Here is a 12636-nt window from a genome sequence, read left to right as displayed (position 1 = left end):
AGGTTTTTGGACATTTCTCTAGTGACAATCTTTCTTTATCTGGGGAGACATAGGACACATAATTAGTCTTGGAGCGTGTTAAAGCTTTGTCTCCCACGAAAGAATTTACATCTATTACAACATCTTTCTCTCTCTCTCTGGAAAACTGTATCCTTGCTACTAAGACTTTTTTTTTTTTTTTTAGCTTTACAGAAAAGCTGTAAAGATAGCAAGATAATTTTTATCTACTCTTTATCCAGCTTCCCTGAATGTTAACATATAACCATAATACATTTACTGAAACAAAAAGATTAACACTGGTTCATTACTATTAACTCAACTCCAGACTTTATTTGGATTTCACTAGCTTTATCCGCAAATTTGTCCTTTTCTTGATTCCTGGATCCAGTCCAGGGTACTATATTTAATTTACTTGTCACATCTCCTTTCCTGCCTCTGGTCTGTGGCAGTGCCTCAGTCTTTCTTTGTTTTTCATGACCTGACAGTTTTAGAGAGGCCTGGTTAGGCATTTTATAGAATGTGACTCAATTTGAGTTCCTTTGCTTGCTACTATATTATATAAAAAATATACACATATATATGCATAAATATTCATTTATAGTGTGGAAAACATACATAACATAAAATTTACCATTTTAAGTATTATTATTTTGTGAGACACGGTTTGCTCTGTCGCCCAGGCTAGAGTGCAGTGGTACATACAGCCCCGCTGGTGTGGAAAGCGAGCTGTGTTCGGACGGCCTGAACCTACGGGCTTACATTGTTTGACCAATGGAAGGCTGCGGAAGGTGGGCCCCCAAAGGTCTGGGTTCCTGAAGCCGCCGGGGGGCGTGGCCTCCAGGTTTAAAAAAAATAAAATGGGTGTGAGGCCTGCAGTGCGAGCCAATGAAAGGCGAGGGGAGGCGGGGTCTGTGCGCCAGGCGGCCAGTAGAGGCAAGGCTCTTTCGGGTGGCCCCGGAGCGCGGCTCCGACTGTGCGCATGCGCATCGGGCCGGACTACGGGGCGCCGCTGAGCCAAGTGGGCGACCCGGGCAAGGACGGGCTCCCGGGTCACGTGACACGGAGCTGGCCGAATTCTGCAGGAGGCAACGCCATAGCCTAGAGGTGAAAGTGCATAGCCTCGGGGGTCGAGCTGGTGTGGGAGAACTACATCCTGATGCGATGTGACCTCGACCCGTAGCCCGGGGTCTGGGTCCAGGCTCGGGCCCGTGCGCTCTCTAAGGGAGAGGCGTGGCTTGCGTGGAGGGTCGCGCCAGCTAACCTGGGGGCGTGACCTCGTGCCTCTTGGTGACGTACCGTGGGGCGGGCTCACTCCTGGGGCTGAGTTTTGGGGTCCCGTTGTGGAAAGAGGACGGGCTTCTGCCTGTCCACTGACAGGTAGGTAAGTGGAAGATAACTCTGTGGTGCTGTCGTCGCCGCTTTGACCTGTGGTGGCTAGTTTGGGTGGGAGTGGTGGTGACATAAAGGATTGGGGCTAGGCCCGCGAGGGGCGTGACCTTGTCACAGAGAGGCTTGGCTTCACTCCGAGCCTAGGCGCACAAAGGGCGTGGGCTGGCAGGGTTGGGGGCGTGGCCGCACAGAAACTGGGGGCAAGGGGCGTGGTCCTGAATCCGGGCTGGGAGAGGGGGCGCGATTTCTTCCGGATAGGTTCCTTGTCGCGCCCAAATCTGGGAAGTGCCCTTTCTCTCTTAGGTGCCACCTCATGGAGACCCCCGCGGCCGCCGCCCCTGCCGGGAGCTTATTTCCCTCCTTCCTGCTCCTGGCCTGCGGGACGCTGGTGGCCGCCTTGCTAGGCGCCGCGCACCGCCTGGGGCTCTTCTATCAGCTGCTGCACAAGGTGCGGGACATAGAATGGGAGGTGGGCTGGGGGCAGTCAAAGAGGGAGGGACCTCGTGGTGCTGCTTCCAGCTCACTCATTGCGCAGGGTGGGAAAGCGAGCCCCGACTAGTCCAGAGGGACTGGTAAGAGGCTGTGTCCAGGGCCCTGTCTCCATTGCCACGCTGCGTATGGGGGCCTGGACTTTGCCACTAGTGAGAGACAATATGGAAGCTGCCGCTGCCCGGGCACTTGCACCCCACCTACCTCCTTCCCCAGTGACTCTTTTCACAGAACAGATGGACAGCACCCCTAAACTGGATGGGATAAATGCGGCAGAGGGCAGGCACCAGCAAGGGGGTGGCAGTGAGTTTCATAACAGTTGCCCTCTGCTGACAGTACTGTAGACTTTCTTATCTACCCGTTAACCTTTTCCTTGAAAGTAGGTGCTGTTCTTTCCAGCTCATTTTCTGCAAGAGGAAGCTGAGGCTCAGAGAGATTGTGTGGTGGTTTGCCCTAGGTGACATGTTTGGAAAGAGCTGACCCCACAGGCTTTCCCCGAACTCCTTGCACCTGTTTGAAATTTACCCCTTCCTCAGACTTCCTTCTTAACCCTTTCTCTCCTAGCAGGGACCAAGCTTGACCTCTCCCTCCCCAAACCCTTCTCTGATCCTTCCTCTGCTAGCCAAGAGTCATGCCACTGACCTTCAGGACTTGCAGAGATTTAAAGCAAGCCTTGGATGTGTAGGGCTGTGAGGCAGCTGGAGTTGGGAGGCCTTGGCACAGTCTATGCCAGCAGCTCACTCCTATGCCAGGCACATGGTGGCTGGCAGCCTGTCAACTAAGCCCTGGGCCTGTTTAGCGTCTATCAGGAGGGTATCAGGGAGGCTGGAATCAGGAGCCCAGCTGCCAGGCCCTGCAGGGATACTGGAGGACAGTCAGTAGTCACAGCAGATGGCTCCCTGGCAAACTCCCTGGGTTATATAACCGTCTCCTCTCTCCCTGATTGCCCTGCCATCCTGGAGACAGGCAGTGTAACAGTGGGGCACTTAAGAGCGTGGGTTCTATTGGACTTTCATTCTTACTTGGGTAAGTCTTGATGTCCTCAGCTTAAGAGGGATGTAGTGACAAGGGGATCTGATAAGATGTTATGCCTTGCTTTGAGCCTGGTGTGTAGTATAATATATGCCTAACCAAGACCAAGCTTCTCTTGACCTCTCACCCTGCTCCTGCCCCCTTACCTGGGGCAGGGTGATTGCCCCCTTTCCCAGCTGCCCTCTGCCCTGACCTTTAACTTTATTGCTCCACCTGTCCTTGGGCCCAGGTGGACAAGGCAAGCGTCCGGCATGGTGGAGAGAACGTGGCCGCTGTGCTGAGGGCCCATGGCGTGCGGTTTATCTTCACGCTGGTCGGTGGGCACATTTCCCCACTGCTGGTGGCCTGTGAGAAACTGGGCATCCGTGTGGTGGACACACGCCATGAGGTCACGGCCGTCTTTGCTGCTGATGCTATGGCCCGCCTGTCCGGTGAGAGCATTGCGGAGAGGGCTGGGGATTGGTTGGACTGTGGGATACAGTGTCTGTGAGGGTTGGGGTTTTTCAGAGGTGGGAGAATGGCCAAGAGAGTGGGCATGGCTGTGATGGGCTCTGTGTTCCAGGAACGGTGGGTGTGGCGGCAGTGACAGCAGGCCCTGGCCTCACTAACACAGTGACGGCGGTGAAGAATGCTCAGATGGCTCAGTCCCCAGTCCTGCTTCTGGGTGGGGCCGCCAGTACTCTGCTGCAGGTACCCAGTCCTTGGGGGCTGGTGGGGGCCTAGGTGGGGCTTAAAGGGCTCATGTGGTAACCCTACCACACCTCTGTCTTTGCCAGAACCGGGGTGCGCTCCAGGCCATTGATCAGCTGTCCCTTTTCCGGCCACTCTGTAAGTTCTGTGCGTCTGTGCGGAGGGTGAGGGACATCGTGCCCACCCTGAGGGCTGCGATGGCTGCTGCCCAGTCGGGCACCCCAGGTAGGTGGAGGATGGTGATGCTGAGCAGTGCTGGGGCCGAGGGGCTGGGGACATGTTGTGGACTCAGCGTCTTCCCTGCCCCTGCAGGTCCAGTGTTTGTGGAGCTGCCCATTGACGTGCTGTACCCCTACTTCATGGTCCAGAAGGAGATGGTGCCAGCCAAGCCACGCAAGGGCCTTGTGGGCCGAGTGGTCTCCTGGTGAATAGCCCCACCACTGCCATTCTCTCCTCTATCCCCCGTCCTCTCCTGCAGCTTCCAGCCTGTGTCCATCCTCCTTTGATTCACTTGTGGAGTGGGAGGAGACAGCTGTGGGGAGAGCATTCCAGGTAGAAGGAACAGCATGTGCAAAGGTCCTGGGGCAGGAATGAATTGGGTGGGTGGGAAAAGCAAGGTGGCCCTCATGGAGGCAGCAGAGGGGAGAGGCTCAGGACAGCCCTCCTCCTCCTCCTCCATCATCATCTCTTCTTCCTCCTCCCTCTTCCTTCCTCTTCTCCTCCCTTTCCTCCCCACCTTTCCCCTTGTCTTCTTCGTTTTCCTCCTCCTTAAGGATGATCCTTGAACCTCAAAAGGGAGGTTCATTCTTACATTTACAGAGGAGGAAGCTCAGAAAGGTGAAGTCACTTGCCCAAAGTCACACAGCTAAGAAGTAGCAGAGCCCAGGCCGGGAGCGGTGGCTCACACCTGTAATCCCAGCACTTTGGGAGGCCGAGGTGGGTGGATCATGAGGTCAGGAGATCGAGACCATCCTGGCTAATACGGTGAAACCCCGTCTCTACTAAAAGTACAAAAAAAAAAAAAAAAAAAAAAAAAGCTGGGCATGGTGGCAGGCGCCCGTAGTCCCAGTTACTCTGGAGGCTGAGGCAGGAGAATGGCGTGAACCCGGGAGGTGAAGCTTGCAGTGAGCCAAGATCACGCCATGGCACTCCAGCCTGGGAGCCTGGGTGACAGCGCGAGACTCTGTCTCAAAAAAAAAAAAAAAAAAGTGGCAGAGCCCAGACTCGAGCCCTCTCCTTTCCTCCTCCTTTCCTTCCCTCACATCTTTGTCCTTTCCTTTTTTTTTTCTTTGAGACAGAGTCTTCGTTCTGTTGCTCAGGCTGGAGTGCAGTGGTGCGATCTTGGCTCACTGCAACCTCCACCTCCTGGGTTCACGCCATTCTCCTGCCTCAGCCTCCCGAGTAACTGGGACGACGGGCGCCCGCCACCACGCCTGGCTAATACTTGTATTTTTTGTAGAGACGAGGTTTCATCATGTTGGCCAGGCTGGTCTTGAACTCTTAACCTCAAATGATCCACCCTCCTCTGAAGGGGTGGCCTGCCCCTCCAGACCTGTGGGCATTTCTCATTAGATGGAACGAGAGACTTGAGAAAAGAAATGAGACACAGAGACAAAGTATAGAGAAAGAAAAAGTGGGCCCAGGGGACTGGCGCTCAGCATACAGAGGACCCACACCCGCACCGGTCTCTGAGTTCCCTCAGTATTTATTGATCGTTATCTTTACCATCTTGGAAAAGGGGAAGTGGCAGGATAATAGGATCATAGTAGGGAGAAGATCAGCAGAAAGACATGTGAATAAAGATCTCTGTGACATGAGTAAGTTTAAGGAAAAGTGCTGTGCCTTGATATGCATATGCAAATATCTCCATAAACCTTTTTAGTGCATAGAGAGCAGCATTTCCGCTAGCATGTCACACCTTCAGCCCTAAGGCGGTTTTCTCCTTTCTCAGTAAATAGAACATACAATCGGGTTTTACACTGAGATGTTCCATTGCCCAGGGATGGGCAGGAGACAGATGCTTTTCTCTATCAACTGCCAAGAGGCCTTCTTTCCTCTTATACTAGTCCTCCTCAGCACAGACCCTTCACGGGTGTCAGGCTGGGGGACGATTAGGTCTTTCCCTTCCCACGAGGCCATATTTCAGACTGTCACATGGGGAGAAACCTTGGACAATACCTAGCTTTCCTAGGCAGAGGTCCCTGTGACGACCTTCCGCAGTGTATGGGTCCCTGGGTACTTGAGATTAACAGAATGGTGATGACTTTTAACCAGCAAGCTGCCTTCAGGCACTAGTTTAACAAAGCACACCCTACATAGCCCTAAATCCGTTAAACCTTGAGTCACCACAGCACATGTCTCTTGCAAGGACAGGGTTGGGGGTTGGGTTACAGATTAACAGCATCTCAAATACAGAACAAAATGGAGTCTCTTGTGTCTACTTCTTTCCATATAGACACAGTAACAGTCTGATCTCTCTTTCTTTTCCCCACACTCCTCGGCCTCCCAAAGTGTTGGGATTACAGACATAAGCCACCGGGCCTGGCCTGTTCTCTTTTTCCTCCTTTCCTTTCTCCTCTTCCTCTTCTTCCTATTTCTCTCCCTTCCCCTCAGTCCCTTCCCTTTGCCTGTCCTTGGCCCTTCCTTTCTATACATTTAGCGAGCAGCAGCCATGTGCCAGGTTCCAGGACAGGCACGGGGCATCACCAGTGGACAAGGTAGTCAGGTACTCCGGATGTGTGTGAAGCCCCTGAGGGTCAGCTCAGGCAGTAGTGATTTTGTTCTATGGCCTCATTCTTTATTTTTTTGAGACGGAGTCTCACTTTGTCCCCCAGGTTGGAGCGCAGTAGTGCGATCTCAGCTCACTGCAACCTCCACCTGCCGGGTTCAAGAGATTTTCCTGCCTCAGCCCCCCAGTAGCTGGGATTGCAGGTGCAGTCCACCATGCCCAGCTAATTTTTGTATTTTTAGTAGAGATGAGGTTTCAATTCCCAGTCAGTCCCTCCCCTTCTCCTCCTCCTTGCCCCTCTCTCTGGCTGCCTCTCACAATGCTATCTCTTATCTTGCCTTTTTTGTTTTGTTTTGTTTTGAGACAGGGTCTCGCTCTATCACCCAGGCTGGAGTGCAGTGGTATGATCATAGCTCACCACAGCCTTGAACTCCTGGCCTCGAGCAGTCCTCCTGCCTTAGCCTCCCTTGCCTTTTCTTTACTTGCGGGGTTTCCCACGGTTCCATCCTTGGCTGCTTCTGTGCTGTCTCAGCCTGTCCTTGACAGTGAAAGCAGAGGCTTCTGGCTCTGAGCTCCGACTGTTTCCTGCCAATGCCCATGCGTCTCTCTTTGGCTGGACAGAGCGTCCCCTGAGGGCAGGGCTGGGCAGGATCTATCTTTGTGTCTCCAGGGCCCTGCACAGGTCCTTCAGGAAAGTTGGGGCCCTGGGGCCCAATGAGCAAGGAGACCAGAAGGTCCTGTTTAAAGCAGGAGAGGATAGTGTTCAGAACTCCCATGGATCGAGTGTTACGCAAAGCACCTCATGACCTAAATGGACAGGTCCTTGAACCTGGAGAGGGAGGTTCATATTTACATTGACAGAGGCAAGAAGCTCAGAAGGGTGAAGTCACTTGCCCTAAGTCGCACAGCTAGGAAGTGACAGAGCCAGGACTTGAGCGCACATCTCTTGGACCCACAGGCTTAATCCTGGCATGCTGAGCCTGCTTTCCTTGCTTCTGAGGGTCTACGTGGAGTTAGGGTGGACCCCAGAGGCTACTGAGGGGAAACAGGCTGCTGGAGACCTGGCCACCAGGGTTCGTCTGCCCCTGAGGTTTCTTACTCCCCATCCCTGTCCCCATGTCACTTTGCTCCTGGCCCCTCTCCTCCCTCAGATCCTGGAATCCTTGTAGTTCATTCTGGAAACTTGGTTCTTTCCCCTCCCTCTTGCAGGTATTTAGAGAATTACCTGGCCAACCTCTTTGCTGGGGCATGGGAGCCTCAGCCCGAGGGACCACTGCCCCTGGACATCCCCCAGGCTTCCCCGCAGCAGGTGAATTACCTCTCTTTTTTTGTCTGAGGACCCTACCCAGCAGGGCCCCCTGACCCTCTCCCTGAGTCAGTATTGGGGCCTTGATCTTGGGTGCTCATGGCGACTCAAGGGTGGCCCTTTGGTCGGACGCGGTGGCTCACGGTGGTAATCCCAGCACTTAGGGAGGCCAAGGTGGGCAAATCACTTGAGGCCAGGAGTTCAAACTAGCCTGGCCAACGTGGTGAAACCCTGTCTCTACTGAAAATAAAAAAGTTAGTCAGGCATTGTGGCATGCGCCTGTAATCCCAGCTACTCTGGAGGCTGAGGCGGGAGAATCATTTGAACCTGGGAGGTGGAGGCTGCAATGAGCTGAGATCACGCCACTGCACTCCATCCTGGGCAACAGAGTGAAACTGTGTCTCAAAAAAAAAAAAAAAAAAAACATAAAAAGACAATTCTTTGAGCCCCACCTCTCGCCCCAGGTTCAACGCTGTGTGGAGATCCTGAGCCGGGCCAAGAGGCCCCTAATGGTGCTAGGGAGTCAGGCCCTGCTCACCCCGAAGTCTGCCGACAAGCTTCGGTGAGAAGCCCCAGCCCTGCCCTTGTTTTCACGTTCCCAGTTCCCGGTCCTTGGGTGCTCTTGGGGAGGCGGGAGGCCCCGGCCACACTGACCTCTGCTCTGTCTGGACTCCTAGGGCTGCCGTGGAGACCCTGGGTGTTCCCTGCTTCCTTGGGGGGATGGCACGGGGGCTGTTAGGCCGCAACCACTCCCTCCATATCCGGGAGAACCGCAGTGCGGCCCTGAAGAAGGCAGATGTCATTGTCCTAGCAGGTGGGCCTGAGCCTCTTCCTTTCCCTCCTTCCCCCAGGAACCCCCTCACCCTGTTACCCAGCTTCACACAAAGGAGGATGAACATCTAGTGGGCACCTACTGTACTTGATACACATTTTCACATAGAGCGCTTTGAACCCTACCAGACACATAATAGGTGTATCAGTTAGCTACTGCCCTGTAACAACCATCCCCAAACTCAATGGCTAAAAATGCATTTCTGATTTCTCAAGACCCACCTATAAGGTAGGTGGTAGCTGTGGTTTTGACTGGGCTCATTTGTGAGTCTGCTCTTGGGTTAGGCAGGAAGGCAGCTGTGCTGATCCAGGCTGGGCTCGCTCACCTGTATGGGGATTGGCTGGCCCTGCAGATGGTCTGGGATGGCTTCAGCTGGGGTCATAGGGTTCTTCATCCCTGTCTCCATGGCCCCCTTGTTTCTCATCCTCCAGTAGGCTAGCCTGGGCCAGCCGACTTGGTGAAGGATGAGAAAACTGTGGGGCTGGGGGAGTGTGGTTGTTCGAGAGAGAGAGTGGAGGCTGTGTGGCTTCTTGAAGTAGAGTCTGCAGGAATGGGGGAGGGGGTCCTGAGTCATCTGGAGGTGTCTTCACTCAGAGGTCTTGCAATTGATGCCAACTGTTGCTGGGGCTGTGGACTAGGGCAACTACACAGGCCTCTCCTTGTGGTTCGGGTTTCCTCCCAGCATGATGGCCTCGGGGTAATCAGACTTCGCAGACAGAGCACACTCCTTGGCCCCACCCAGGCCTCTAAGAGTGAACAAGAAACTGCATCTCTTCTGACCCAGCCTCGGGTGTCATGCTATGTCACTTCTGCCACCTGATTCAAGGAAAGGGGACCCAGGCTGCACCTCTCTCCATGGGAGGCATGTCAAGGTGACCTTGTACAAGTGGATGTAGGGTGGGAGATATTGTGGCCATTCTGGGAAAATACAACCCGCCTCTGCCCTATCCTGTTGGCCAAAGCATGTCATGAGGCCAGCCCAGATTCAGGGGGTGTGGGGAGCTTCAAGGTCACTGCAGGTGGCACAGGTGCAAGGAGACTCGGTGAGGAACAGGGAGTCTTTTGCATCCAGTCCACCACAATGGATCAAGTAAGGTAGAGGACAGGGGGCCTCTACCCACTGTATTCCTGTCCTCCACCCCAGGAACCGTGTGCGACTTTCGCCTATCGTATGGCCGTGTCCTCAGCCACAGCAGCAAGATCATCATTGTCAATCGTAACCGGGAAGATATGTTGCTCAACTCAGACGTCTTCTGGAAGCCCCAGGAGGCTGTGCAGGGTGAGCCCCCTAATCCCCCCGTACACATATGCGCTCCTTCCGGTCCCTCTCCTCCTGGTTTCTGCTGCAGCTGGCTTGAACCTGGTACGGTGATCGAGGCCCAGACCTTGCCCTAGGGCACAGCCTGTCAACCAGAGACAAATAGTTGGCCCTCAAACTGATGAATGCTTCTTTTTTAAATTTTTTTTAATTTTTATTTTTTAGAGAGGAGGTCTTGCTCTGTCACCCAGGCTAGAATGCAGTAGTGCGATCACAGCTCACTGCAGCCTCAAACTCAACAGGCTCAAAGCAATCCTCCCACCTCAGCCTCCTGAGTAGCTGGGACTACAAGCGTGCACCACCATGCCAGGCTAATTTTTAATTTTTTTTTTTTTTTTTTTTTTTTTTTTTTGTGGAATCAGCATCTCACTATGTTGCCCAGGCTGGTGTCGAACTCCTGGCCTCAAGTGATCCTCCTGCCTCGGCCTCTCAAAGTGCTGAGATTACAGACCAGAGCTACTGCGCCCAGCCTAATCGATGCTTCTGTAGGAACAGATGGTGGGGTGGACACAGGGAAGCTTGAAAACATGCATGTGATTACGTTCCCTCCCACACTGCCCACTGCCCTCAGTGTGCCCACTGCACACTCTTTGGCCCCTTAGCCTCTCTGTCTTCCTGCTGTATCTATGCCCTCCCCTTATTTGAGTCCCCTTGGACTTGAACTTGTTCATTGTTCTGAGGATGTTGACTCCTCTGCAGCCTAGGCGAAAGGACGCTCTTGTGTTAAGCAGAGAAGTGGCACCGTTGCATCCGTGTTGGGAAGGTCCCCTCAGCAGCCGTGGACGGCACGCTGGAAGGGGGCCGGATGGAGGCCAGCGGGGCTGCTAAAAATGGCCAGGACAGAAATGAGGAGGCCTGAACTGGAGATGAACAGCGGGAGAGCCTCACCTTCTCGGAGCCTCCATTTGATCATTTGAAAAATGGGGTGGTGAAAAATACATCACGGGCTGTTTGTTAGTTCACTTCAGTAACGTTTGCCGTGCGCTTCCACGTGCCTGGAATTGAAAGATGTGCTTGGTGGATGTAGCTCTTTTCATTGTTTCCCAGGCAGAAGGAGGTAGAGGGAGGGGACGAGGCCAGCTTGGGTTTGTCACCTGCCTTGTGCTCCTTAACTCTTGTTTCTTGGGTCTTGACCTCCCTTTTCACCTGGGCTGCCCTCCCCTGGTTCTGGGGTGTTTCACCTGTTTTTTTCCTAGGAGCACCCCTGGCCTGCTTCCCGTCTGCCCGCTCGGATGCTGCTGCTGGCTTCCTGCTGTTTTGAGGCCTCTGGTGCTGGAAGAACAGGAGGAAGCCAGCTCCGCACAGCTGTGTCCTCTTCCTTCCCCAGGAGATGTGGGTTCCTTCGTGCTGAAGCTGGTGGAGGGCCTTCAGGGCCAGACATGGGCCCCAGACTGGGTGGAGGAGCTGCGGGAAGCTGACCGGCAGAAGGAGCAGACCTTTCGGTGGGGCCTGGGTGGAGTGGATGTGGGCAGGGGGTTCCCGGCAGACACTGCTGCCAGCGCTGGTGACCTTCGCTGTCCTGTTGCAGGGAGAAGGCAGCGATGCCTGTGGCCCAGCACCTGAACCCAGTGCGGGTGCTACAGCTGGTGGAGGAAACGCTACCTGACAACTCAATTCTGGTGGTGGATGGCGGGGACTTTGTGGGCACTGCCGCCCATCTGGTACAGCCCCGTGGCCCCCTGCGCTGGCTGGATCCTGGTAAGGAAAGGCTCCCGCCAGGGGCAGTGGGCACCATTCATCTGGACGCCTTCACACCCACCTGCTCTTGGTCCTCTTAGGGGCCTTTGGGACTCTGGGAGTTGGCGCAGGATTTGCACTTGGGGCCAAGCTGTGCCGGCCGGATGCCGAGGTGAGGCACTGGAGTTGAGCACTGGAGTTGGGAGACTTGCTGCTCTCTGGGCCCTGATCCACCCTAACCATCCTGGGTCCCCTCCCCACCAGGTCTGGTGCCTGTTTGGGGATGGAGCTTTTGGCTATAGCCTCATCGAATTTGATACGTTCGTCAGACACAAGGTGACTGGGCTGGCCTGAGGGAAGCTTAGGGCCTGGGGTTCTGGGAGATGTCACCAGGGGTGGGCTGAGGTGGGGAGGGAGCCTTCTGTCTGGCAGAGGCCCTGTCCCTGTCTCTGTCCTCTGGCTGGCCAAGTCATGGGGCTGAAGGCTACAGCCTGCCTTCATCTTCTTTCTGTAGATCCCAGTAATGGCCTTGGTAGGGAATGATGCTGGCTGGACGCAGATTTCTCGGGAGCAGGTGCCGTCTCTGGGCAGCAACGTGGCCTGTGGCCTGGCCTACACTGGTGAGGGGGCCTCAGCAAGGTTGGGAGGACAGGAGGCTGTTTCAGTCCCGGCTGGCTGCACGTGCGGTGGGCTGAATCCTTGCCACCATCTGACTTCATCTCCTCTTTCAGAATATCACAAGGCAGCCATGGGTCTGGGGGCCCGGGGCTTGCTGCTCTCACGGGAGAACGAGGATCAGGTGGTCAAGGTGCTGCACGATGCCCAGCAGCAGTGCCGAGACGGCCACCCGGTCGTGGTGAACATCCTCATTGGGAGGACGGACTTCCGCGATGGCTCCATTGCTGTATAGGGCCTTGTGGGTCAGAATGCTTGGCTGCCTTCCTGCGGCTGGACTGTGTCCAGCTGGTTTGGAGTCTCATCATTGCTTGCCCTGGGCCTATCCCATGAGGCCCGATGACTCCACAACCTCCCTGAGGAGGGGATGGAGGGGTCAAAGCTCAGAGAGGCTCCCTTGTGAGCTCTTCGACCCTCCTCTCCACGGACCCAACTATGCCCTTTGTCCCCTCTCTTACGGAGACTGAATAAACCACCTCTGGCCCACGTGGGCCCACATA

General features: G+C 54.8%; 1 protein-coding gene across 27 annotated transcripts; it reads left to right on the top strand.

Annotated features, from left to right (window-relative positions):
* Window positions 1-977: 977 nt before the first annotated feature.
* ILVBL (ilvB acetolactate synthase like) lies at window positions 978-12636 on the top strand. 27 transcript variants are annotated; one of them, XR_012428469.1, is made up of 17 exons: window positions 978-1104; window positions 1693-1837; window positions 3140-3341; window positions 3473-3600; window positions 3687-3825; window positions 3913-4024; window positions 7538-7637; window positions 8099-8196; window positions 8312-8448; window positions 9251-9338; window positions 9611-9745; window positions 11112-11226; window positions 11313-11482; window positions 11563-11633; window positions 11726-11797; window positions 11976-12081; window positions 12193-12636. XR_012428469.1 is itself a non-coding variant. In XM_005588274.5 (16 exons), the coding sequence occupies exons 2-16, from the start codon at window positions 1703-1705 to the stop codon at window positions 12369-12371; spliced, it is 1899 nt and encodes a 632-aa protein (XP_005588331.2). In that variant the 5' UTR covers window positions 978-1104; window positions 1693-1702; the 3' UTR covers window positions 12372-12636. The 27 variants fall into 27 exon arrangements, 4 of the variants coding, with proteins under 4 accessions (XP_005588331.2, XP_005588329.2, XP_005588330.2 ...); XR_012428473.1 differs by having other exon boundaries at window positions 10484-11226; XR_012428475.1 differs by having other exon boundaries at window positions 10147-11226.

Source organism: Macaca fascicularis, chromosome 19 (assembly GCF_037993035.2).
Source record: "Macaca fascicularis isolate 582-1 chromosome 19, T2T-MFA8v1.1".
NCBI classification, from domain to species: domain Eukaryota; kingdom Metazoa; phylum Chordata; class Mammalia; order Primates; family Cercopithecidae; genus Macaca; species Macaca fascicularis.
This window is presented reverse-complemented; position numbering and strand designations above follow the sequence as displayed.